Source organism: Pristiophorus japonicus, chromosome 4, assembly GCF_044704955.1.
Source record: "Pristiophorus japonicus isolate sPriJap1 chromosome 4, sPriJap1.hap1, whole genome shotgun sequence".
NCBI lineage: Eukaryota > Metazoa > Chordata > Chondrichthyes > Pristiophoridae > Pristiophorus > Pristiophorus japonicus.
The window spans coordinates 104,342,588-104,369,976 of NC_091980.1; the positions used below are offsets into that span (position 1 = coordinate 104,342,588).

At 42.1% G+C, this 27,389-nt stretch overlaps 1 protein-coding gene and 1 pseudogene across 1 annotated transcript; both read left to right on the forward strand.

Annotated features, from left to right (window-relative positions):
- The first annotated feature begins 3,617 nt into the window (after window positions 1-3,617).
- On the forward strand, window positions 3,618-3,736 carry LOC139263665 (5S ribosomal RNA; annotated as a pseudogene).
- Window positions 3,737-5,237: 1,501 nt separating this feature from the next.
- LOC139262133 (ADP-ribosylation factor-like protein 9) lies at window positions 5,238-25,157 on the forward strand. Its single transcript, XM_070877281.1, has 4 exons — window positions 5,238-5,372; window positions 16,675-16,843; window positions 23,089-23,264; window positions 24,782-25,157. Exons 1-4 carry the CDS (start codon window positions 5,238-5,240, stop codon window positions 24,959-24,961), a joined length of 660 nt encoding a protein of 219 aa, XP_070733382.1. The 3' UTR covers window positions 24,962-25,157.
- The last annotated feature ends 2,232 nt before the right edge of the window (window positions 25,158-27,389 follow it).

The following is a 27,389-nucleotide window of genomic DNA, read 5'->3' on the forward strand; positions in this document are numbered from 1 at the left end:
TCCTTAACCGTCTTCTTCCTGTAGCTGAGGAGCTCCTCCCAGAGTCACAGTGTGGATTTCGTCTGCTACGGGGCACAAAGGTCATGATTTTTACAGTGCGACAGCTGCAGGAAAAATTGCAGGGAACAGCACCAGCCCTTATACATGGCCTTCTTGACCTTACAAAGGCTTTTGACACTGTCAACTGCGAGGGTCTATGGAGCGTCCCCCTCCATTTCAGATGCCCCCAAAAGTTCGTCACCATCCTCCGCCTGCTCCACGACGAAATGCAGGCCATGATCCTTACCAATGGATCCATTACAGACCCAATCCACGTCCAGACTGGGGTCAAACAGGGCTGTGTTATCGCCCCAACCCTCTTCTCAATCTGCCTCGCTGCCATGCTCCACCTCAGTCAACAAGCTCCCCGCTGGAGTGGAACTAAACTACAGAACCAGTGGGAACCTGTTCAACCTTCAGGCCAGGTCCAAGACGTCAGACAGCTCCAATGTCTGTCGTCGAGCTACAGTACATGGATGACGCCTGCGTCTGCACACATAGAGGCTAAACTCCAAGTCACAGTCAACATACTTACTGAGGCGTACGAAAGCACGGCCCCCCCCAGTCATCAAGAACCACGGTGAGGCCCTGTACAATTTGGACCATTTCCCATACCTCGGGAGCCTCTTACCAAGAGCAGACATTGACGATGAGATTCAACACTGCCTCCAGTATGCCAGCACAGCCTTCGGAAAAGAGTGTTTAAAGACCAGGCCCTCAAATCCACCACCAAGCTCATGATCTACAGGGCTGTAGTAATACCCGCCCTCCTATATGGCTCAGAGACATGGACCATGTACAGTGGGCACCTCAAGTCGCTGGAGAAATACCACCAACGATGTCGCCACAAGATCCTACAAATCCCTGGGAGGACAGATGCATCAACGTTAGCGTCCTCGACCAGGCCAACTACCCCAGCATTGAAGCACTGACCACACTTGATCAGCTCCACTGGGCAGGCCACATCGTTCGCATGTCAGACACGAGGCGCCCAAAGCAAGTGCCCTACTCGGAACTCCTTCACAGCAAGCGAGCCAAAGGTGGGCAGAGAAAACGTTACAAGGACATCCTCAAAGCCTCCCTGATAAAGTGCAACATCCCCACCGACACCTGGGAGTCCCTGGCCAAAGACTGACCTAAGTGGAGGAAGTGCATCCGGGAGGGCGCTGAGCACCTCGAATCTCATCGCCGAGAGCATGCAGAAATCAAGCGCAGGCAGCGGAAAGAGCGTGCGGCAAACCAGTCCCACTCACCCTTTCCCTCAACGACTATCTGCCCCACCTGTGACAGGGACTGTGGTTCTCGTATTGGACTGTTCAGCCATCTAAGAACTCATTTTTAGAATGGAAGCAAGTCTTCCTCGATTCCGAGGGACTGCCTATGATGATAATGATGCTATTTTGCCTACCAGTTTTTGATTCCAATCCACCTGGGCCATTTCCCTTTTCAACTCAGTGAAGTTAGCCCTCCCCCAGTTAAGTATTTTTACTTTTGATTGTACTTTGTCCCTTTCTATAACTATTCTAAACTTGATGGTATTATGATCACTGTTCCCCAAATGCTCTCCCACTGAAACATTGGGCTGGAAGCACACTGATCAATAAAATTCTCTTGTACACAAATTCAGAAAATTCCTCCCCCTTTACACTGTTACTATCCCAATCTATATTAGGATAAGTGAAGTACCCCATTATCACTCCTCTGTATCTTTCTTTAATCAGTTTAGCTTACTAAACAGCAGCTGATAAAATGAAAGTTCTTGTTAAGAGCATTTTGTCCGGTCCAGGGTGTCCTTGGAGATGGAGCACGCGGTGTCCACCGGTACGCTCGCGGCCTTCCGCGAGAGGTGGGCACCGGAGGGACTGGAGTGCATCATCACGCCCGGCAACCAAATTTTAATTTGATTTTACATTTTAAAGTTTAATTTGTTTTAATTGCCGGTGCTTTTAGTGTCCCCTTCCCTTTTATAGGGGGCACCGGAAAAAATTTGATTTTAGCGCCCCAAAAAAAAACCAAAAAAAAAGAAAAAAAAGGGGCCTTGTAAATGTCTGCTGTGTCATCCAGGGCGGGTGGCACGGTTTAATGTTTTATGTTTTACAGATAAACTCTAAAAGAGTTAAGAGCATTTTGTTAAAAGATCATACATAATTCAAGAGATACAAGATATTAACTGGGGCTATCTTATAATTTATTCTTTACTGTATCATCCACTTACTAATATAGACAAAACATAGGACATTTTGCTCAAAATATTTTAGATTGTGGGAAATATTTTCTTTTGTTTGAAAGTTTTTTTTTAGATAAGTAGATCCTTAGGATGGAAATAAAATATTTTAGTTTTTAAAAAAAAACATAACGACAAATGTAATTTTACTTCATGAAATAGAATGTCCGAGCTCATGTTGTTATTTTACATAATGGGGTAGAATCTGCAGTCGGAGGTGTACCTCCGGCGTACATCTCTGACTCGTAAAACAAATCTGAACCGAACTCCAGGCTGTGGAGAGTTCCAGTCTCAGGCCTCTCGGTGGATGTCAACTTAAAGGCCCATGGATCCCAGGGATGCAGGCGGATCAGAAGCATCCCTGGGATCACGTGGGCCCAGCCCCCCAATCACAAAGGAGGATTCCATTGCAGTCATTTACGAAGGACTCTAATGATATGCAATGGAATCCCCAAAGAATTCTAATAAATATAAATGTACTGAATTTCAGTTTTATTCATAAGTTTTGTCATTGCACCAACCTCAATAAAAAATTAATTTTTTGATAAATAATTTTGAACATCTTAATCCGGACCAATATTTCAATAAGCTAAGTAAGTGTATGTGCATCATTTTTGATTTGTTTAAGGCTTATAAACATAAGAACATAAGAATTAGGAACAGGAGTAGGCCATCTAGCCCCTCGAGCCTGCACCGTCATTCAACAAGATCATGGCTGATCTGGCCGTGGACTCAGCTCCACTTACCCGCCCGCTCCCCATAACCCTTAATTCCCTTATTGGTTAAAAATCTATCGATCTGTGACTTGAATACATTCAATGAGCTAGCCTCAACTGCTTCCTTGGACAGAGAATTCCACAGATTCACAACCCTCTGGGAGAAGAAATTCCTTCTCAACTCGGTTTTAAATTGGCTCCCCCGTATTTTGAGGCTGTGCCCCCCAGTTCTAGTCTCCCCCACCAATGGAAACAACCTCTCTGCCTCTATCTTGTCTATTCCTTTCATTATTTTAAATATTTCTATAAGATCACCCCTCATCCTTCTGAACTCCAACGAGTAAAGACCCAGTCTACTCAATCTATCATCATAAGGTAAACCCCTCATCTCCGGAATCAGCCTAGTGAATCGTCTCTGTACCCCCTCCAAAGCCAATATATCCTTCCTTAAGTAAGGTGACCAAAACTGCATGCAGTACTCCAGGTGCGGCCTCACCAATACCCTGTACAGTTGCAGCAGCATCTCCCTGCTTTTGTACTCCATCCCTCTCGCAATGAAGGCCAACATTCCATTCGCCTTCCTGATTACCTGCTGCACCTGCAAACTAACTTTTTTTTGGGATTTCATGTACAAGGATGCCTACGGCCACACTAGTCTGAAAATGCCCGATCTCGTCTGATCTCAGAAGCTAAGCAGAGTCAGGCCTGGTTAGTACTTGGATGGGAGACTGCCTGGGAATACCAGGTGCAGTAGGCTAAAAGGGCCTTGTAAATGTCTGGAGTGTCACCCAGGTCGGGTAGCACCGTTTAATGTTTTTATGTTTTGCAGGTAAACTCAAAAGAGTTTCATGTACAAGGACCCCCAGGTCTCTCTGCACCTCAGCATGTTGTAATTTCTCCACAAATAATATTCCCTTTTACTGTTTTTTTTCCCAAGGTGGATGACCTCACACTTTCCGACATTGTATTCCATCTGCCAAACCTTAGCCCATTCGCTTAACCTATCCAAATCTCTTTGCAGCCTCTCTGTGTCCTCTACACAACCCACTTTCCCACTAATCTTAGTGTCATCTGCAAATTTTGTTACACTACACTCTGTCCCCTCTTCCAGGTCATCTATGTATATTGTAAACAGTTGTGGTCCCAGCACCGATCCCTGTGGCACACCACTAACCACCGATTTCCAACCCGTAAAGAACCCATTTATCCCGATTCTCTGCTTTCTGTTCACCAGCCAATTCTCTATCCATGCTAATACATTTCCTCTGACTCCGCGTACCTTTATCTTCTGCAGTAACCTTTTGTGTGGCACCTTATCGAATGCCTTTTGGAAATCTAAATACACCACATCCATCAGTACACCTTTATCCACCATGCTCGTTATATCCTCAAAGAATTCCAGTAAATTAGTTAAACATGATTTCCCCTTCATGAATCCATGCTGCGTCTGCTTGATTGCACTATTTCTATCTAGATGTCCCGCTATTTCTTCCTTAATGATAGTTTCAAGCATTTTCCCCACCACAGATGTTAAACTATATATATACTCTTATGCTGATGGGCCTGATTTTGCAAGCGGTAAGAGTTTCGTGGGCAATTGCTGAGCAGTTTTTTCGGCAAATAGCCCAACTCAGTGCCAGCAATTCTGATTTCCCATGCGCCTCGGATGATTTGTCAAGGCGACAGGTTGCAAGTTCCTGATTTCGCGCATGGAAGTTGCGAGGCCCTTCAAATGGATTACGACGGTGTACTCGCAGAGAGTGCGCCGTCACGGAGACCCCAAATTCTGGCCCAAATATGTTATGTTTGTTTCAAACAGTATTTCCTTAGCAGACAATAAGATAATGTAATGTAACCGTTACACCAGTCATTTTGTCACTGAAGAGAATTGTATTTGGACAGTCCAGCAGGCAATTCAATTAAAGATAATAAGCACGTACGGTTATTTTGTTTCTCTGTGACAGAGTTTGAGATGCCTTCCCTCCTGGCAATAATCTGAGGATGTTAAAACAGTTCATTTATTAGCAGCCAAACAAACCATAAGCGGATTCCCACAATGCACGCACAGAAAATCCTAAACCCGTCTCCAACTTTCTTTGGTCCTTTGCATGTGTCGCTTGGTTGTAAATTGTAAATAGTCTGCTTGTGTGGCTGGGTGTGAGTCTGCGGCGTGACGTGCTGGAGCAGTGGTGGCAGACGTTGTGCACAGGGAGAGGCGGCGTCTATTGTCCCGGTTGGTTGGGAATCGACGTGGAACGATGGCTCACCTGAGGCAAATTGGAACGGCAATAGGAGCTGTGGCTGCAATCCTGGGCAGCGTTGTGTTCATCTCGTGGAAATACTTTAACAGAAAAAGGCGTTATTCCGAAGAAGAGTACGACATCATCAAAGAGGTAAAAAGAACCAGTTCAATCGGCGCATTCCTCCACAAGGGGGAAACGGGAACTGGCAGATGTCGATATCAAATCCTATTAAGATTTATGTGGTTTGTGACACGGTTTTTCTTTGCGCAGAGTTAGAACATTGAATGTTTTGCCGCAAAAAGTAACCGAGGCAGCGATCATTGTACCTTTCTAAAGAAAAGATGGCTAAATTTGAAACAGAAGATACAGCAGGGTTAGTACGGTTCGTTTTAGATTTGCCCCAGCAAAGAGTTGGCACAAACCTGATTTGCCGAATGATCCCCTTCTCAGCCATAAACATCAATGGTATAAGCAGGCTCAGAAATGAGCTGCACTAAATGTCATGCTATACTTTACTGAGAAAAGAACATTTTAGGAAAAATATTCTACAGAAATTACTATTTTTTTTTGTTTACAAATGTTCAAAAATAAAATTGTTTTGGCGAATTTTAAATTCGTCTGTGAGTAATAAAAATTACGGTAAACTAACATCATCGTGATAAAACAGTATTTCTATCTTTGTTTTAGTTTTTAATTCGTAGCTACAGACTTCATCCAGCTTAGAGAGTCACGTCTGTTAATTCTTTCTGTGGTTTATACTATGTAATTAAAGCACAGATTATGTTTGGAATTAGCAGTAAACATTCTTCTGCTAATATCTTTTAGCTACAATAGATGAAGACAAAAGTGCCAACGTAAAATTATTGAGAAAGTAAATGGCAATTATGGTTAAAAATGCTGTATATATCTTTGTCTTAAAAAGAAGAAATAACCAAATGGTGTGGTAATGCAATCACAGTTGATTGCTGTAGAACTGGCAGTTATTGGAATCCATAATCAAGGACAGAATGACTGAGCACTGATGAGAAATTTGAGCTGATTAGAGAGAGCCCTACATGCATTTGTAAACAACAACAACAACAACTTGTATTTATATAGCACCTTTTAATGTAGTGAAATATCCCAAGGCGCTTCAGAGAAGTATTATGAGACTTTTACAAAATTTGACACTGAGTCATATAAGTAGAAATTAGTGCAGGTGGCCAAAAGCTTGGTCAATGGGATATATTTTAAGGAGCTTTGAAGGAGGAAAGAGAGGTGGAGAGCTTTGGCAGGGAGTTCCAGAGCTTGGGGCCTAAGCAACAGAAGGTATGGCCACCAATGGTTGAGCGATTATAATCAAGGATGCTCAAGAGGGCAGAGTTAGAGGACCGTAAAGGGTAAATCCTGTCCAACGAATCTAGTTGAATCTTTTGAGTAAGTAACTAAACTAGTAGACAGGGAATGTCTATGGTAGTTTATATGGACATTCAGAAGGCACTCAATAAGCAAAAAGGCTAATGGAATGTTAGCCTTTATAATTAGAGGGCTAGAATATAAAGGGGAGGAAGTTTTGCTACAGCTATACAAAGGCCTGGTTAGACTACATCTGGAGTACAGTTCTGGGCACAGCATCTTAGATAGGATATATTGGCCTTGGAAGGAGTGCAACGCAGATTCACCAGATTGTTACCAAGGCTCCAAGGGTTAGCTTATGAGGAGAGATTACATAAACTAGGCTTGTATTCCCTGGAATATAGACAGTTAAGGGGTGATTTGATTGAGGTTTTTTAGGATTTTGAAAGGATTTGATAAGTTAGAGAGAAACCTTTTCTGCTGGTAGGGGAGTCTAGGACAAGGAAACACAACCTTTAAATCACAGCCACGCTATTCAGGAGAACAGTTAGGAAACACTTCTTCACACAAAGGTTGGTAGAAGTGTCGAAAACTCTCCCACAAAAAGCGGTAGATGGTAGCTCAATTAATAATTTAAAATCTGAGATTGATAAATTTTTCCTAGACAAGAGTACAAAAGAATATGGTGCAAGGCAGCTGGACAGAGTTAAGATACAGATCAGCTGTGATCTCATTGAATGGCAGAACAGGCTCAAGGGGCTGAATGGCCTACTCCTGTTCCTATGTTCCTAAATGTTGCTTGGCTGTATTTATGCATTTCCAATGATTGTGCAGTCATGCCTGCAGCAAATTAGATTTTTTTTGGTTTGGAAATAAATGGCATGGAGTTATGAAAAATCAACAAACTGATCCCAAACCACAAACTCTTCTTTGTTTTGCCCTCCCCACATTTTCTTTCTCTCATTCCAGATGATGTTAATTCCTGTACAGTTACTTACTGACCTCCACCCACTCACCCAAATCACCAGTTTCCAGGTGTGAGTCAAGACAGTGAGTGTTGGCAGGTTAGTCATCTGGTGGGGATAATCACCAAACATTCACAAATATGTATTTTCGAAAGGGATCACTTGATAGCAGATGTCAGTGGGAGCTCTCCCAGATTTTTCTCTTCTCTAATCTAGGGAGATTGAAGCTAATTGTTGAAATCCTATGGCCTGAGATTACCTTACTTAGAACAAACCGGGGATTGGACTGGGAAATCAGTCTCTATGACTTAGTTCAATAACGAGAGAACGCATTTACCAGCTGAGCCACCAGAGCCGTTCTCAAAGCATTAACTCGGTCATTCATCTTTCTTTATATTTTAAATGTTAGGTGTGTCTATTTATACTGTCCTTTTTTTTGTCCTTCTGCACCTGTGTCCTCTCGACTCCGCCCCCGAGGCCTCCCACCCGAAACTGGAAATAGGGCCTCGCAATGGGAAGACCACGTTATTCCTCAGAGCCTGCGGGCGGGGGGAGAGATGGGGGAAGAGAGATAGATGCGGGGGTAGGGGGGAAGAGAGAGAAAGAGACACAGCGGGGGCAAGAGAGAGAGGAAGCAGGAGGGGGGAGAGGGAACTCTGGGAAGACGGATCACATTCTTACAACCCCCTTTACACCCACATCCAATTTCTCGAAAAACTCGTGCATGTGTTACAAGGGACATCGTTCGAGTGGATGGAATCCAAAAGTCACAACACTGTCATTATTCACTTCATACCAAATGTGATATATTCACAGAGCACAGCACACACAGCTTCCTAACATGGCAAGCAGCTCTCTCGGAAGTCTCCGGAAATCTGCCGGTTCTGTTTATTATTAACCCTGCACTTGCAGTACACAATACGTCCACATCCACAGTGTGGGCTACAAACATTACAAGCTTACAGACATTACACTTCCTCCTTAATGAAGAAGTTATTATAACAAACATTATACATAACACAGGATATAAACTTTTTTTTCCATATTTTCAAATTTAACTTTATCACTTGTTTTCTGTTTCGAAGAGGATACCTTCACTCTCTAACAGAACCTTCCAAACATGGTGTCAAATCTAAACTCATTCGAGGCTCATCCTGAGGAACGTTTTCCTCCATGGAATTTCCTTGATTTTCATTTGAACTCACTCTAACTTCAGGCTCTTTGTTTACCTGACTTAGACTCAGACTTTCATTCTGATTCTCTCCTGGAATTGTTTCCAGTACTTTGGATTTAGAATTTGCTACTAGTATATCAAAACTATCTGATGAGTCAGAAATAATTGAATCATTCCCACCTTCAACTCCTTCCATGTCTGTAGGTAAAATATGATCAATATGAACAAACCTAACCTGTCCATTATCAAACATCTTTACTAAATATGTGCGAGGATCACATATCTTCACCACTCTTCCTGGTAACCACTTTAACCATTTATGGTGATGGTTCTTCACTCTCACCTTCTGGTTTAATTTCACACTTCTCTCTTTTACTCTACCTCTATCATGATTCTCTTTCTGTCTTAATTGTGTCTCTTCTACGGACTGTGCCAAATTTGGCTTTAACAACGAGAACCTGGTTCGTGGCTGTCGTTTGAGAAACAACTCTGCTGGTGTTCTACCAGTAGTTGTATGAGGAGTATTTCGATATGTAATCAAAAAATTAGCCAATTTGTGATCCAATGACAACTGTTGTTTCCTTGGATTTGGATCTAACATTTGTTTTATCAGGGCATGTTTAACAATTTGTACAGTGCGCTCTGCTGCACCATTCGAAGCAGGGTAGTATGGTGGAACCTTGGTATGTTTCACACCATTTTTGCTCGTGAATTGTGCAAATTCTTCTGAATGAAATTGTGGTCCATTATCCAAAACAATCTCTTCAGGGAGGCCAAATGAAGAAAATTTTCGTAAAATGTCCAATGTTTTACTTGTTATTTTCCACTTTGGAATCACCTCAACCCACTTCAAATGGCTATCAATCACAATGAACAATTGTTGTCATTCTAACTCAGCAAAATCAATATGTAGCCTTTGCCACACCCTGGGAGGCCATTTCCATGGCTGTAATGGTACTGGTGGTGGTTGCTTGCTTACCAATTGACATGTCGTACACTGACTCATGATGTACTCTATATCTTTATCAAGACCTGGCCACCATAAATAACTGCGTGCAAAACTCTTGGTCAAGCACATTCCCAGGTGCTGGTCATGGAGGTCTCCTAATAATTTGGACCTGAATTTATTTGGTATAACCACTCTTGCACCCCACATGATACAATCTTTATCGACTGATAATTCATTCCCAAGAATGAAGAATGGATGTGTATCTTTGTCTGTTACCTGGTTTAGCCATCCATTTGCAATATACTCATACACCTTTGACATCACTGGGTCACGTTTGATTGCTCTACCAATCTCTTCAGCTGTGACTGGCAGTTCATCAATATATGAAAAATAAACACTTCTTCCCTATCGAGTGTAACTTGTGATGGGGAAGGCAATCTAGACATTGCATCAGTATTACTGTGATCAGCTGATCGTCTGTATTCAATATTATATGTATATACTGACAAAATCAAAGCCCATCTCTGCATTCAGGCTGCAGCTAATGTTGGAACTGGGGACTTTGGATGGAGGATTGCTGTTAGGGGCTTATGGTCCGTAATGATGGTAAACGTACGACCATACAGTATTTGTGAAACTTCTTGACCCCAAAAATGAATGCCAAAGCTTCCCTTTCAATTTGCACATAATTACTCTCACTGGCACTGAGAGTGCGTGAAGCAAAAGCAATTGGTCTCTCCTCCCCAGTACTTAATACATGAGAGATTACTGCCCCAACTCCATATGGAGAGGCATCACATGCTAGCTTAATCGCCTTAGATATGTCATAGTGAACTAACATGGTGCTCTCTACCAATTTGCTTTTACATTCCTTGAATGCTGTATCGCATTCTTTTGACCACTTCCAATGGACCTGTTTTTTCAAACGTTCATTCAGTGGATGTAGTACAAATTTGGTAGGAACTTCCCATAATAGTTCAAAAGACCCAAGAATGAACGAAGTTCAGTGACATTCCTGGGAGTGGGTGCATTTCTAATTGCATCCAATTTTTCCATGGTTGGATGTAAACCATCTTTGTCTACTCTGTACCCTAAGTATTCCATTGAGTTTTTAAATAACTCACACTTACGAGCAGACATTCGTACTCTGTGCTTCTCCATCCGTTTGAGGACTTCATTCAATATGTTATTATGAATTTGCCTATTTGGTGTTGCAATTAGTATGTCATTCAAATAACATACTACCCCTTCAATACCTTGCAAAATGTGGTTCACCACCCCTTGGAATATGGCAGGGCGGAAGACACTCCAAATGGTAGCCTATTAAATTGATATAGGCCTAGATGAGTATTTACAGTCAAACATGACTTGGACTCCTCATCTAGTTCAAGCTGTAAGTAGGCATTCGTAAGATCCAGTTTTGAGAAGATCTGATCACCTGTCAGTGTTGTGAACAAATCTTCTATATTCAGCAATGTATTGGGGACATTACCCTCTAGAACCTGGTTTACGGATACTTTATAATCACCACACAATCTTACCTTATCATCGGACTTGGGGACTTGGGTACAACAACAATGGGTGTAGCCCAATTACATCACTCTATCTTACAAATAATGTTCTCAGTCTCTAGTCTTTTGAGTTCTTGCTCAACTTTCTCCTTGAGTGCATATGGTACGGAACGTGGTTTGTAGTAAACCGATCTAGCATCCTTCTGTGCCCTGACACGCTCCTTGAAGCCTTGGATCGGACTGCCCGTTTCGTAGAACACCTTCGGATACTTCTTGATACCTTATCCGTTGATGAAAATCTCACTTCCACACACTAAATCTTACTCCAATCTAGCTTCAGTGAGCTCAAACAATTTCTTCCTAGTAAGGCAGGCTTGTCTCCTTTCACTATTATTAGAGGCAAGTGCTGAAATTGATCTTTATATTTCACCGGTACGGTGATACGACCTACCACAGGAATTTTCTCTCCCGAGTAGCCTTGCAGCTCTGTCTTGGATTTCTCCAGTTGGGAATCACGCAATTTGTCACGGTATAGTGACTCCGGTACTACACTCACGAAGGCACCCGTGTCAATTTCCATTGATATCTTGAATCCCGCAACATCCATGTGGATTTTGATGCTTTCCGAATCGCTGTCCGTTAACCTCGTGCTCCTGATGACATGTAACTCTAACATCTCGTCCTGTTGTTGTTCTTCCATGCTATGTAGTCTCTTGGGATTTCTACTCATAGCTTTGAACGCTGGACTCATAGCTTTAAAAGCTGGGTTTCCCTTCAGTCGGCATGCCTTCGCAAGATGCCCAGTCTTCCTGCAGAAGAAACACTCTGCCTTCACGTATGGACAACTTTGAGCAATGTGTTGTCCCAGGCACCTATAGCATGTCTTCGACGCTCTGTCAGAATTTCCAGTTTTTGAGACTTTGAGCCCCCATTGTCTTTTACTTTGAACCTGCAGATGATTTACCTCAGTTGACTGACGACCGTAATTATTATTTAATTCTTGGGAATATTGTTCGGCCATGCCCATCAACCTCGCTGTCTGATAAGCAATCTCAAAAGTCAAGTCATCCATCGTCAATAACTTCCTTCTGATCGCATCATTTTTCACTCCACAAACAAAACGATCCCGTAATGCTCGGTTTTGAAAGTTTCCAAAATTACAGTGTATCGATAGCTTTTTTTAATGCTACGATGTAATCACTGATACTTTCATCAACCTTTTGATTCCGAATTCCGAAACGATAGCTTTCAGCAATTTCTAACGGTTTTGGGTTATAGTGCTGCTCCAGCTTCGTTAAAATCTCATTAAGCGTTGTGTCCCTTGGCTTGTCAGGCACAAGCAGATTTACAAGAGTGTCATATAATGCCAGACCTGCCTCCGATAAGAAGATCGCTCTCTTATGTTCCAACACAGCCCGGTTCTGGACTGCATTGTCTGGAATTTCGATTATGTTATTTGCAGTGAAGTACATTTCTAGCCGATCCGCATACGCTTTAACATTTAAAATGTTCCCGGTCGTGTCTATATTTACCCAAATATCCCAATACACCTGCCATTTTAATCTGTATTTTATCTTGGATTTTGTAGCTTTTTTCCAAAAGACAGAAACTTCCAAAGTGTCTCTGTCGGCTGGCTGAATCCCTCACCAACAAAATTTCAGCTTTAAATCAGCCAAAAAATCCCATCCTTGTCGCCAAATGTGATATATTCACAGAGCACAGCACATACAGCTTTCTAACATGGCAGGCAGCTCTCTCGGAAGTCTCCGGAAATCTGCCGGTTCTGTTTATTATTAACCCTGCACTTGCAGTACACAATACGTCCACATCCACAGTGTGGAGCTACAGACATTACACCAAATAAACCTGTTAATAGTCTGTGACACACACACACACAATGCCCCATTGAGGGTGGGCGGGTGGGGGTTAAGGTCATGCAATTGTTCTGAGGTAAGGGACTTCGGCTGGGGGAAGCAGCACTTGTGCTGGGGTAAGGGACTTCGGCTGGAACTTGGTGGCTTTTGGGGAGATCTATCCTCTGTGGCTTCTGAAGTCAAAATGGAGCGAATTGCAATTTGCAAAGTAGTCAGAACTTGGGTTGGGCAGTTCCAGTTACACATTCCAGAGAAACTTCAGGATGTGGCTTATCCTCCAAGGGGACCAATCAGCAATACGTCATGTGATAATGGAGAGCCAATCAGAGACAAGGTGGCCATTTTGGCAATACAATTAAACACTTCCATAAATATTGGCCAGGACACCGGTGATAACTCCCCTACTCTTCTTTGAAATAGTGCCACAGGATCTTTTACATCCACCTGAGAGGGCAGACGGTGCCTCGGTTTAATGTCGCATCCAAAATACATGGGCGAAAGGCTTGGATTAGGATACTGTGAATATAATAGGAGTAATAATAAAACTGGCATATGGTAAATAAGTTGTTGCTAAGTGGAGCCTTTTGATAATCTCTACATCCCAGTATACATAATTCATAGCATCTGGTACTATATGGTTACTGTTTACTTCATTGTCCATTCCCATGGAGGCCACAAGAACATAAGAAATAGGAACAGGAGTAGCCCATACGGCCCCTCGAGTCTGCTCCGCCATTCAATAAGATCATGGCTGATCTGATCATGGACTCGGCTCCACTTCCCCGCCCGCTCCCCATAACCCCTTATTGCTCAAGAAACTGTCTATTTCTGTCTTAAATGTATTCAATGTCCCAGCTTTCACAGCTCTCCGAGGCAGCAAATTCCACAGATTTACAACCCTCTGAGAGAAGAAATTTCTCCTCATCTCTGTTTTAAATGGGCGGCCCCTTATTCTAAGATCATGCCCTCTAGTTCTAGTCTCCCCCCATCAGTGGAAACATCTTCTCTGCGTCCATCTTGTCAAGCCCCCTCATAATCTTATACGTTTCAACAAGATCACCTCTCATTCTTCTGAACTCCAATGAGTAGAGGCCCAACCCACTCAACCTTTCCTCATATGTCAACCCCCTCATCCCCGGAATCAACTTAGTGAACCTTCTCTGAACTGCCTCCAAAGCAAGTATATTGTTTCGTAAATATGGAAACCAAACCTGCACGCAGTATTCCAGGTGTGGCCTCACCAATAGCTTGTATAGCGGTAGAAAAACTTCCTTGCTTTCATACTCCATCCCCTTTGCAATAAAGGCCAGGATACCATTGGCCTTCCTGATCATTTGCTGTACCTGCATACTATCCTTTTGTGTTTCATGCACAAGTACCCCCAGGTCCCGCTGTACTGCGGCACTTTGCAATCTTTTGCCATTTAAATAATAACTTTAATTTTTTTCTGCCAAAGTGACTTTCTAACATTATACACCATCTGCCAAATTTTTGCCCTCTATGTCCTTTTGCAGATTTTTTGTGTCCTCCTTACATATTGCTTTTCCTCCCATCTTTGTATCGTCAGCAAACTTGGCTACGTTACACTCAGTCCCTTCTTCAAGCACTGATCCCTGCGGCACCCACTAGTTACTGGTTGCCAACCAGAGAATGAACCGACAGTGTGTTTTCTGTTAGAAACATAGAAAATAGGTGCAGGAATAGGCCCTTCGAGTCTGCACCACCATTCAATAAGATCATGGCTGATCATTCACTTCAGTACCCCTTTCCTGCTTTCTCTCCAAACTCCTTGATCCCTTTAACCGTAAGGGCCATATCTAACTCCCTCTTGAATATATCCAATGAACAAGCATCAACAACTCTCTGCAGTAGGGAATTCCACAGGTTAACAACTCTCTGAGTGAAGAAGTTTCTCCTCATCTCAGTCCTAAATGGCTTACCCTTTATCCTTAGACTGTGTCCCCTAGTTCTGGACTTCCCCAACATCGGGAACATTCTTCCTGCATCTAACCTGTCCAGTCCCGTCAGAATTTTATATGTTTCTATGAGATTCCCTCTCATACTTCTAAACTCCAGTGAATACAGTCCCAGTTGATCCAGTCTCTCCTCCTATGTCAGTCGTGCCATCCCGGGAATCAGTCTGGTGAACCTTCGCTGCACTCCCTCAATAACAAGAACGTCATTCCTCAGATTAGGAGACCAAAACGGAACACAATATTCTAGGTGAAGCCTCACCAAGGCCCTGTACAAGACCTCCCTGCTCCTATACTCAAATCTCCTAGCTATGAAGGCCAACATACCATTTGCCGCCTTCACCGCCTACTGTACCTGCATGCCAACTTTCAATGACTGATGTACCATGACACACAGGTCTCGTTGCACCTCCGCTTTTCCTAATCTGCCGCCATTCAGATAATATTCTGCCTTCGTGCTTTTGCCACCAAAGTGGATAACCTCACATTTATCCACATTATACTGCATCTGCCATGCATTTGTCCACTCACCTAACCTGTCCAAGTCACCCTGTAGCCTCTTAGCATCCTCTTCACAGCTCACACTGCCACCCAGCTTAGTGTCATCTGCAAACTTGGAGATATTACACTCCATTCCTTCATCTAAATCATTAATGTATATTGTAAATAGCTGGGGTCCCAGCATTGAGCCCTGCGGCACCCCACTAGTCACTGCCTGCCATTCTGAAAAGGACCCGTTTATCCCAACTCTCTGCTTCCTGTCTGCCAATGAGTTCTCTATCCACGTATTACCCCCAATACCATGTGCTTTAATTTTGCACACCAATCTCTTGTGTGGGACCTTGTCAAAGGCCTTTTGAAAGTCCAAATACACCACATCCACTGGTTCTCCCTTGTCCACTTCACTAGTTACATCCTCAAAAAATTCCAGAAGATTTGTCAAGATGATTTCTCTTTCATAAATCCATGCTGACTTGGACTGATCCTGTCACTGCTTTCCAAATGTGCTGCGATTTCATCTTTAATAAATTATTCTAACATTTTCCCCACTACTGATGTCAGGCTAACCGGTCTATAATTACCTGTTTTCTCTCTCCCTCCTTTTTTAAAAAGTGGTGTTAGCCAATCCTCTATCCATACTAATATATTACCCCCAACCCCATGAACTTTTATCTTGTGCAGTAACCTTTTATGTGGCACCTTGTCAAATGCCTTCTGGAAGTCCAAATACACCAACATCCACTGGTTCCCCTTTATCCACCCTGTTTGTTACATCCTCAAAGAGCTCCAGCAAATTTGTCAAACATGACTTCCCCTTCATAAATCCATGCTGACTCTGCCTGACCGAATTTTGCTTCTCCAAATGTCCTGCTACTGCTTCTTTAATAATGGACTCCAACATTTTCCCAACCACAGATGTATGTAGGCTGCAAAGAGGGATACATTGAAAGCCTTCTACAGCAGGTATATTAGTGTTTGAGACTGGGGAAGTTATGTTGATGGTAGAGCAATTATTTGTCTAGCATATTAGATGGGTTTTGTCTCCTAGCCACATGTTACACCAATGTTATCTTTTATGTTCTACGTACTGTGGTTTCATTTCTTTGCTTCACTTTGATTATGTTATATAGCTTGCTTCTTAACTAAATTGTTGGAATTTTTTTCAAACAGACGCCAGCCAGGGAAAAGCAAATTCTGGTTCTCGGTTTAGATGGTGCTGGAAAAACCAGCATTCTTAACTGTTTGGCCACCCGCATAGTAAAACGTAACAGATCACCTACCCAAGGCTTTAATGCGGTCTGCATACATACGGGAGGCTGCAAACTGGACTTTCTTGAAAGTGAGTATAACATTCTGGCTTCAGCATTGTGACAGGATTCAGAAGAGTTGTAAAAAAACTGTTACTATTATGAGGTATGTTGGTCAAATTGGCTCAGATGGGATCAAAGTTTGAGTCTTTCCACAGGAAAAGCTATGGCATAAAAATGGGTTGCGTTTTGACAATCCTACTACTTGAGATTACTGATAAGATGCAAGATCTTATTGAGAAACCAGGGTGAAAAGCCAAGGCACATTGTGCAGAGTTGAAAGGACTAAGCAGAGATGAAATAGTCGTGATAAGATGAAGCAAAAAATGTTTTTAAAGCCTGAAGATTGTAGGAGGGAGGGATGGAGGTAAAGTGTGCACCGTTTTGATATCTTGGGAAAGAATATATTAGTTAATTTCAACAGAGAGGTTAAAGAGGAGGGAAAGTGTACCAAATGGATAATTTTAGTTTAGGAGGAACAAGAGGGGAAAGTTAAGGAGAGCACTTGCCATAGCAGTTTTCATAAATTAGAGACATACAAATAACCTTGTAAAAGAGGAAAGGAGAGGTTAAAGGCTAGAGAAAAATTACTTGTCAGATAACCAGCTTTTTCTATAATCCTGTTGAGAAGTAGGAGAATGGAAGAGCCTTCCCAAATATAGGAACAGTCTTCAAGTCTTGAACAGAAAATAAGAACGACAAGCTTCCTGGAGATAGCTATGGAAGATGTAGGATGAGGTCAGATCAGAGACCGAGATCAAGAATGCCACAAATGAAGGGGTAAAGGCGGAGCTCCAAAAGTAAGGCTGTTCTAGTTTGACTAGTGAGAGATTAAGGAACAATATTTCTGAGAAACTGAGTTTTTTTTTATAGACACATTGAGCAGAATAGAGATCAAGATGTAGTGATTCAGCTACCGCATTGAGAGAGAAATGGAGATTTTGCGCATGAGGGTGTGAAATATAAAGGATGTTGCTGAATGTAAAATGGAATTTTCAGAAAACCGTGGATAGGATTAGATGATGAATTGGGGAGGCCATTGATAATGAAAAAGGAGAGCCATTGGGACCCAATGAATTAATGAAAAATGATTTTTTTTTAAAAGAGCCATTTACTACAGTGCATTGGGGAGGAATTTAGATTGCAATAAACAGAGTTTTGTTGGAGACCATGTATGATGGTAAATTACTCCTTGCAAACATTGTCCGAGGCTTTGGAGGTGTCACAAACAGTAACCACTGATTCACCAGAATGATCATGAGGGTGTAACTTAGGCAACAAGATCACCAGCAAACAAGCATGCTGAAAAGCATACTGGTAATCATTAGCGCAGAACTTTCAAGGTGATGGATAATTTAAGTTAATTTCAATAACCATACAAATGATCAATGTTGGGCAGTGGAGCAGCAGATCTCCTCTTGAAGTTTAGAGAGTGGAGGATCCAACAGATCTGGCAAAAATAAAAATTGATGTCAGCCTTGTTGCTAGAACAGGATGGAGCAATGGAGGAAGATTCTTTCTGATGCTAGAGATTAGTACTGAAAGAGTAAAGTAAAGAGGTCAGCCTTTCAGTAAATGCATAATGTTCTATCTGTACAACATACAGCCATGCAATTTTATAATTGTATACAGAAGTACAGTGGGGGTAACCCATCAGTAGCGGTTTACAGCTAGTACAGGGGCTGATTCTGGTAAGTAATATTGGTCATTCTAGGGCATAGCTATAACTTTATGAATTTCTATAGGCAGGTGGATTATTGTATGTTTCTTTCATGCAGCACTTGGGCCATATGGGGGATGTTGTTGGTGTGACAATCTATCATTGGCAGTAGGTCAAGAATTGAGGGTCAGCTTTCTCTTTAGGATAAATTGTGCAGTCGGGATCAAAGAAGCATAGAGAGGAAGTTACAAGGCAGCTTTGACATGACCTAAAGAAGGGAGGCTGTTGTAGGAGCGGGAACATAGCTGTTTCCTTTCAATGAAATTGCACTTAGCATTGTGACAAAATATGAATTTCTGAATTATATTTTCAATTAATTTAGATAAACAGGATCAGTTTTATTTACAAATGAGCTTCAGCCAGCTGTATCTTTGGGCAAATAACTATGGTCTCTTTGACAGGTGTTACCATTACAAATAACGAAGCCAACCTATCAGCATATTCAATATGGATTGGCTAACTAACAGAAAACAGCGAGTCGGGATAAATGGGTAATTTTCTGGTTGATAGACAGTAACTTGTGGGGTGCTGCAGGGATCGGTGCCAGGGCCTCAACTATTTACAATCTATATTAATGACTTGGATGAAGGGACCGAGTGTAATGTAGCCAAGTTTGCTGATGATACAAAGATGAGTGGAAAAGAAAATCTACAAAGGGATATAGACAGGCTAAGTGAGTGGGCAAAAATTTGGCAGATGGGAGTATAATGTGGGAAAATGTGAGGTTATCTACTTTGGCAGAAAAAAATAGAAAAGCAAATTATAATATAAATGGAGAAAAAGTGCTGCAGTACAGAGGGACCTGGGGGTCCTTGTGCATGAAACACAAAAAGTTAGTATGCAGGTACAGCAAGTAATCAGGAAGGCAAACGGAATGTTGGCCTTTATTGCAAGGGGGATACAGTATAAAAGCAGAGAAGTCTTGCTACAACTGTACAGGGTATTGGTGAGGTTACACTTAGAGTACTGCGTACAGTTTTGGTCTCCGTATTTAAGGAAGGATACACTTGCATTGTTCAGAGAAGGTTCACTAGGTTGATTCTGGAGATGAGTGGGTTGACTCATGAAGATAGGTTGAGTAGGTTCAGCCTATACTCATTGAAGTTCAGAAGAATGAGAGGTGATCTTATCAAAATATATAAGATAATGAGGGGGCTCAACAAGGTGGATGCAGAGAGGATATTTCCACTCATAGGGGAAGCTAAAACTAGGGGACATAGTCTCAGAATAAGGGGCCGCCCATTTAAAACTGAGATGAGGAGGAATTTCTTCTCTGAGGATTGTAAATCTATGGAATTCTCTGCCCCAGAGAGCTGTGGAGGCTGGGTCATTGAATATATTTAAGGCGGAGATAGACAGATTTTTGAGCGATAAGGGAATAAAGGGTTATGGGGAGCGGGCAGGGAAGTGGAGCTTAGTCCATGATCAGATCAGCCATGATTTTATTAAATGGCGAAGCAGGTTCGAGGGGCCAAATGGCCTACTCCTGTTCCTATTTCTTATGTTCTTATAAGGAGCATCTATTCTGAAATAAATGTCTCTACTGATGCATTTGCTTCTGTTCAGGAAGGAACTAAGTCAAAGGTCACTAGGGCAATCTCTGTGAAATATTAGCATATGCGGGTCAATAGACCTGGGAGTAGACAAATTCAGTTTCTCTGGGTAAACCATATGAGAGGAAGGTAGTTAACACCTTACCATACAAGGTGTGGGTCCTGTTGAACACTGGTTGCTACTTGTTCTTCAATGAGCAGCTGTGACATGAAAACTTTCTAATGCAATAAATCAAAACTCTGGTTGCACCATTTCATTTCTATGTAGAGATATGTACTCTTGGAATGGTCAATCACATCAATCACATACAACTTTACACTGTTGAAGGTATATGAAAGATTGTCTTATCCAAGAGTTCTGTTACATTTTAAGCTTTATACTTGAGCATATTGACAAACAACTGGCTTGGCCATCCATTGTCAGATCTGAGTTGACCACATCAAGCTCACTTGAGGCCTCAATGTCCTCTTCCAAAACTGGCCATTACTCGAGGAACTTCCTGGAAAGCAAACTCTGGCTCCTTGTCTCTACTACCAACCACCTCTTTAAACCCCTTTCTCTTGCCCCTCCGCCCCACCTCTAACAAGTGCTAAGAGCTCATGGATTTCTTTGTCATGAAGACAGAGACCATATATTCTGCTGCTTGCCCCTCTCTCTTTGCCCATCAAGCCAAACTTTCATCCAGTCCCATCCCCACTCTAGCCTTCAGCCACCTCACTCCAGTTACTCCTCTACCATCTCCAAAGCTCATCTCATCTACAGGACTTGCATCCTGCTTTTTTAACTCCATTTCCACCATATTGCTGATCACCCAACTTCTCTTCATTGCCCCGTACTAGTCAATATTGTAAATGATCCATTCTCCTCAGGCACTGTCCTCCCCTCCTTAAGAAAAATAACCCTCAATTCCTCTGACCTAGCTAACTACTGTTTCATCTTAAATCTTTCTTTCCTCTCCAGGGTCCTTGAACATATCATTACCTCCCAGGTCCGTGCCCACCTCTCCTACAGCTATCTGTTTGAATCCATCCAATCATGTTTCTACTCCTCCTACACCCTAACAAAAACCATGAACAACATTTTCTATGACTATGACATGGTGCATTATCTGTCCTTGTCCTCTTCAACATTTCCTAAATACATTCAATCACACAATCCTCCTCCAGCGCCTATCCTCTGTTGTTCAGCTCTGTGGGACCTCCCTTGCTTGGTTCCACTCTTATCTATTTGATCGTAGCCAAAGTATCTCGAGCAATGGCTTCTCTTCCCATCCGTCAACATCATTTCTGGAGTCTGCCAAGGATCTATACTTGGCTCCTGGCTCACTTGCATATTTCCGCTTAGCGACATCATCTAGACGTGGAGTCAGCTTCTATGTATATGCCAATGACATCCAGCTCTAACTCTGTCAACTCCTTCACTGCATCTGAGCTGAGACTGCTTGTCAGATGTTCACTTTGGATGAGCTTTCTCAGCGAAATGTTGGGAAGATTGCAAATTCACAACATCTATAACCTCACCACCAATTCCACCCCCCCCCCCCCCCCCCCCCCCCCCCCCCGGGCCACAGTCTCCGGTTGAGCTGAACTGTTTGCAACTTCTGCATCCTGTTTAATCCTGAGCTGAGTTTCGGATTCATGCCTTTGTTGCAGTACAGAGGAACCTGGGGGTCCTTGTGCATGAAACACAAAACGTTAGTATGCAGGTACAGCAAGTAATCAGGAAGGAAAATGGAATGTTGGCCTTTATTGCAAGGGGGATAGAGTATAAAAGCAACGAAGTCCTGCTACAACTGTACAGGCTATTGGTGAGGCCATACCTAGAGTGCTGCGTACAGCTTTGGTCTCCGTATTTAAGGAAGGATATACTTGCATTGGAGGCTGTTCAGAGAAGGTTCACTAGGTTGATTTCTGAGATGAAAGGGCCATCTTATGAAGATAGGTTGAGTAGGTTGGGCCTATACTCATTGGCATACAGAAGAATGAGAGGTGATCTTATCGAAACATGATAATAAGGGAGCTCGACAAGGTGGATGCAGAGAGGATATTTATACTCATAGGGGAAACTAAAACTAGGGCACATAGTCTCAGAATAAGGGACTGCCCATTTAAAACTGAGATGAGCAGGAATTTCTTCTCTTAGGGTTGTAAATCAATGGAATTCTCTGCCCCAGAGAGTTGTGGAGGCTGAGTCATTGAATATATTTAAGGCAGAGATAGACAGATTTTTGAGCGGGCAGGGAAGTGGAGCTGAGTCCATGATCAGATCAGCCATGATCTTATTAAATGGCGGAGTAGGCTCAAGGGGCAAAATGGCCACCTCCTGCTCCTATTTCTTATGTTCTTATCTCAGGCTTAGTTATTGCAATGCTCTCCTAGCCAGTCTCCCATCCTGTATTCTCCGTAAACTTTAGCTCATCCAAAACTCTGCTGCCTGACGAATGAGAATTTCATTGCAATCATTTATGAAGGGAGTCCTTAATGATGTACAATGGAATCCCCAGATAATTATACTATGTACAGAGCTCTAATAATTGTACAATGTAGAGAATTGCTATTTTATTTATAAGTTCCTTCATTGCACCAACCTCAATAAAAATGTAATTTTCTGATCATTTTAAACATTCATTAATTGGGCCTAATATTTGTATAAATTCATTTAAAGTGTATGTGCATCATTTTGAATTTTTAAATGTTTTATTTAAGCCTTATATATACCCTTGCACTGATGCAAGCAGGCTCTATGCCTGCTTTTACCAGCTGTAAGAGTTGCATGGGAAATGACTGGGCAGTTGTTGGGCAAATAGTCCCAACTCTGCACCAGCAATACTCAGTTTTCAGGCGGTTCAGATATGTCAAGGTGTACCTCGACAGATCTCAAGTTCTGGATTTTGCACAACGGAAATCCAGAACTTGCGGCGATTTTCAAAGGGAATACAATGGCGTACTCAGAGTACACCGTCGCAGACACTGCAATTTCAGTACTATTATCTTTTTCTTACAGTTGGTGGCAGCTGCAACTTGCGCTCATACTGGAATCTATATCTAAATAAAGCCCATGTGTTGATTTATGTGGTGGATTCCACAGACCAGGAACGTTTGCCTCTTGCTGGGCAGGAGCTGCATCAGCTGCTGAAAGAAGATCTATTGCTGCCACTGGTGCTGTTGGCAAATAAACAGGCAAGTGCAGCCTCCAAGGGGTGTTTGATGGAGGTCCTCTGTTGGGTGGATGGAAGAGAAGGGAATAGAGAATGGACTGTTGAGCTTCAGGCTTCTTTGTCTCACTCACTAAAAATAATCAATTTCAAGAGAGTATGCTCTGTCTCAAGTTTTCATTCTGTGGATAATTCATGTGGCATTCTAGCTGAGAATTTATTAAACTTACTAAATTTGTGGCTGGTATATTCTAATGACAGACAACTATGAGACTCAGATCCATAATCACAGGTTCATGAAAGGATCATCTTATCTACAATGCTCCCGGGCTTTAAAAAAAAACTAAATTAAATTGTCTGGCTAATGTCCACTCATCATGTTTAGATGGTGGAAATATTTTGCGCTATTGGATTTTGTGGAGGATTTAATACATATACTGTAGAAATGGTGTAGTTTGTGCTACAATTGATGGTAGGACCTGAGTTTGTGTGTCTCGTTCCCTGAACAGCAAGCACTTGCCTCCAAAGCCTGCCTTGCTTGGTTTCACTTTTACCTACCCGATTGCAGCCAGAGCATCTCTGGCAATGGCTTCTTCCCCATCCCTACACTATCTCCTTGGGAGTCACCCAAAATTTCATCCTTGGCCCCATCCTCTTCCTTATCTACATGCTGCCCCTTGCAACATCATCCACAGACATGAGGTCAGCTTTCACATGTATGCTGAGGATACCCAACTCCACCTTGGCTCTTAAACCCTGCATTGCCTCAGTGCGATCAGACTGTCTGACATCCAGTCTTGGATGAGCCAGTTTCCTCCATCTAAACATTAGGAAGACCAAAGTCATCGGCTTCAGCTCTTGCTGCAAATTTAGTACCGTCACTACAGACTACATCCCTCACCCAGCCACTGTCTCTGACTGAGCCAGACTGTTCACAACCGTGGCATTCAATTTGACCCCCAACCTCAGCTTCCCACCTCGAATCTTTTCCATCACAAAGACTGCCTACTTCTACTTCTGCTATTGCTTGCCCCCACCCATCTTCCATTGAAACCCTCATTTAAGGCTTTGCTAATTCCAGATTCAACTATTCGAATGCTTTCCTGGCTAGCCTCCCATCCTCCATAAACTACAGCTCATCGAAAAACAGCTGCCCGTATTCTATCTTGCGTCACTCACCCATTACCCCTATCCTTACTGACCTATATTATATCCTGTCCATCAACACCTCAAATTTAAAATTTGCGTCCTTGTGTTTAAACCCCTGCATGGCCTTGCTTCTTCCTACATTGGTTCCTCTGACACCGGCTTCTTGTGCATCCCTCATTCCTTCACCCCATCATTGACGACTGTGCCTTCAGCCACCTAGGCTCAATACTCTGAAGTGTTTCCTCTCTAGGAACAGTGCCACCACTCTGGGGAGCACAATATGAATGTTTGTAGGATGTGTTGTTCCTTCTGTATTCATTAACTGTTCTTTAGTAAAAAGTAAGTTATTTGTAACCTTTTATTTCAATAGCTGTATTCATTTTGTTCCTATAGGACCTTGATGGGGCTCTTAATATTTCTGATCTTCATAGAAAGCTCCTACTCCATAATGTGAATTATGAAAGAAAGATTTTCCTCATGGCTACTAATGTCACCGAGGATGGAACAGAGATCCCTAAAAGTATCCACGATGTTAAGGAACTTATCACTCAATTAATCTCTCAGAAAGTCTGAGCAGACATTAATTCATGTTTCTGGAGGAGTGTTAGAAATTTACTTACTGGATAATACTGTAATGTTTACCTGTAATTCATCTGTCTTTTCATAATTTATTCAGCCAGATCCAGGGGAGGGAAGAAGGAAGCAATGGATTTATCTTTGCAAGAAATTACATACTACTATGCATACTTAAAAAAACATTTATTTTTAAACAGGAGTCCTTGAATGCAAGGACTACCTTCCATAGCAATAGTGTTACAGCATCCTTGAATATATGTTACGTTTTTGACAATCCTAATGTCAGACATTGATTTCTGTAGCTAGTGGAATTTACTCTACTTTTTCAACCTACATTCTTTGGTGTATTTTTTTCTTTATGGCAAATTGGCTGCTGTATTTGCCCAATAACAGTGACTACATTTCAAAACAAAATCATTGGCTGTAAAGTGCTTTGGGACAATCTGAGGACACAACAGGTGCTGGAAAAAAGGAAAGTTTGTTCTTTTCAAATCTGCATTTTTGGACTTAATTTTATATTTTTTTCAAATCAGTCTTTATCCATGTCTTAACAATCTTCCCATTAATTTCCACTGTTAATTTGGGGGCGTAATTCCAACTTTCATTCTTGAATGTATCTGTAATCGGGAGTTTCACTACGTTTTTTTGCCAAGCTGCTAAACAAAAGTAGCTTACAACAGCAGATAATGCATGTCTGCTCATCAAATATGTATAGACAACAGCAGATTCTCATGGCAGTAGTGAAAATCTTAACAGGCATTTCTTAAATTGGAGGGGAAAAAATCAAATTGATGTAAATAATTATAAACACTACATGGGGTATTCACCTGGAGTAAAGGCAATAAATTGTTTTTGAGCACATTTTAAAGCATTGTTGAAAAGTGAAATAAAAAACATTTCAGGTTGACCACTATTTAACACATTAAATACATTAATTTAGAACATAAGGTAAATGGATACTGGAAACTTTTACTCCTTTGGATTCAGACCTTGCTTCAGAATCTGCATGGAGGCATGGGTAGAGGCTAGAGCCAGAATAGTGTTGCTCGAACGGCAATTTCGCTAGTCATGTGACTAGTAGTTGGCTGCGACGGTTCTTGAGTTAAATACCAAATGATACACTAGACAATGGCGGTACGGTTAATATTCGTTTAATACAGTAAAAGTACAAGACTCACCACTTATACTTTATAGTTACCTAATAAGTTCCTGGATGATCAGTCCCGTCCAAACTCTGTTCTATCAAGAGTTTCTTCCCTGGTGCCTACTTCTGCAGAGTGTTGCTCTTAGTTCTTGCTGCCTAGGTGGGGTTTCCCCTCCTGGTTTATACTATTCTATAATCTGGCCCATCTCCTTTGACTACACATGTCTGTGCCCTGGTGATTGGGTTATTCTAGTTACAATTTGTCCTATTTCCTTGATTATATTTTGTCTGTACCCTGTTGATTAGTATATTCTGTCCCATTGATTACATTTTGTCTGTATCCTTATTGATAGAGAATTCAAACAGGCTGCATTTAGACAGGCTGTGAAAAAACACAGGCCACATTGCATTAAGTCATCAATCAACTTGACATTTTTGGACCTTGGGTAGCGAGCCAATTAAAGTGTTAAAAGACTTTCAATTGAGCCAATAAGGTCAAAGAAGGCGAGTTCTTTTCTGTAAATTGATCCAGGTATAAATACAGCCATTTTGACCATGTGGTTTCAGTAAGACAAAGAAACTGGCAATCGGCCAGCAGCTTGTTACTCTGCTAAGTTTAAAAAGTTAAAACTACCATCGGAGTTTGTATTTCATTAAAATTAAGAGATCTAACAATTTTGGCGCTGCGAGCAGGGTCGCTGAGGAAAGAAACTGAATTTTGGACATCGGAGCTACATACTGAAGTAAGGACATCTCTTTTTCAAAAAAAAGTCCTCGGTCAAAAGTCTAAATTCGCCTCTCCTTCTACGCGATTCCGAAAGCCTCCGGTTTGCGAACCCTCCGGTTGGTAGTCGGCTCGAGGTCCCATAGACGTCTAAACTTCGGCGGGTGTGTTAGTTAATTAATCACTGACCTATTGATCGCCTAGCAAGCCTACGACTCGAGACCCGAGTAAAGAACTCAGTATAATGGCAGCAGGAGATAAGAACAAAGAATTGCCTACAACTGTTAAAGGTGGGCAGGCACCACCTGAAGTTTCGCTAGATTTAATTCTCGAACAGTTGAAAGAATACATAGAGCAACAATTCAACTTATCTAAAACCTGTATTAAGATCGAACAAAAGTACGGAACCTCCAAAGGACAATGGTCCTTGAACAAGATTAAAAGGGTCTGGGGAAAAACGACCCGTATGAAAAATAAAGAGCAAACTAGATGGTCCCGAGCGGTTATGGGACAGATTCGAAACCGGAATGAAATTATAATGCGTTCCCAACATGATC

Excerpts from the sequence above, each read along its gene's own strand:
- LOC139262133 (XM_070877281.1), top strand. The coding sequence starts at position 5,238 with ATGGCTCACCTGAGGCAAATTGGAACGGCAATAGGAGCTGTGGCTGCA. Across the intron at positions 16,844-23,088 it reads CAAACTGGACTTTCTTGAAA|TTGGTGGCAGCTGCAACTTG; the intron begins GTGAGTATAACA and ends TTTTTCTTACAG. Across the intron at positions 23,265-24,781 it reads TGCTGTTGGCAAATAAACAG|GACCTTGATGGGGCTCTTAA; the intron begins GCAAGTGCAGCC and ends TTGTTCCTATAG.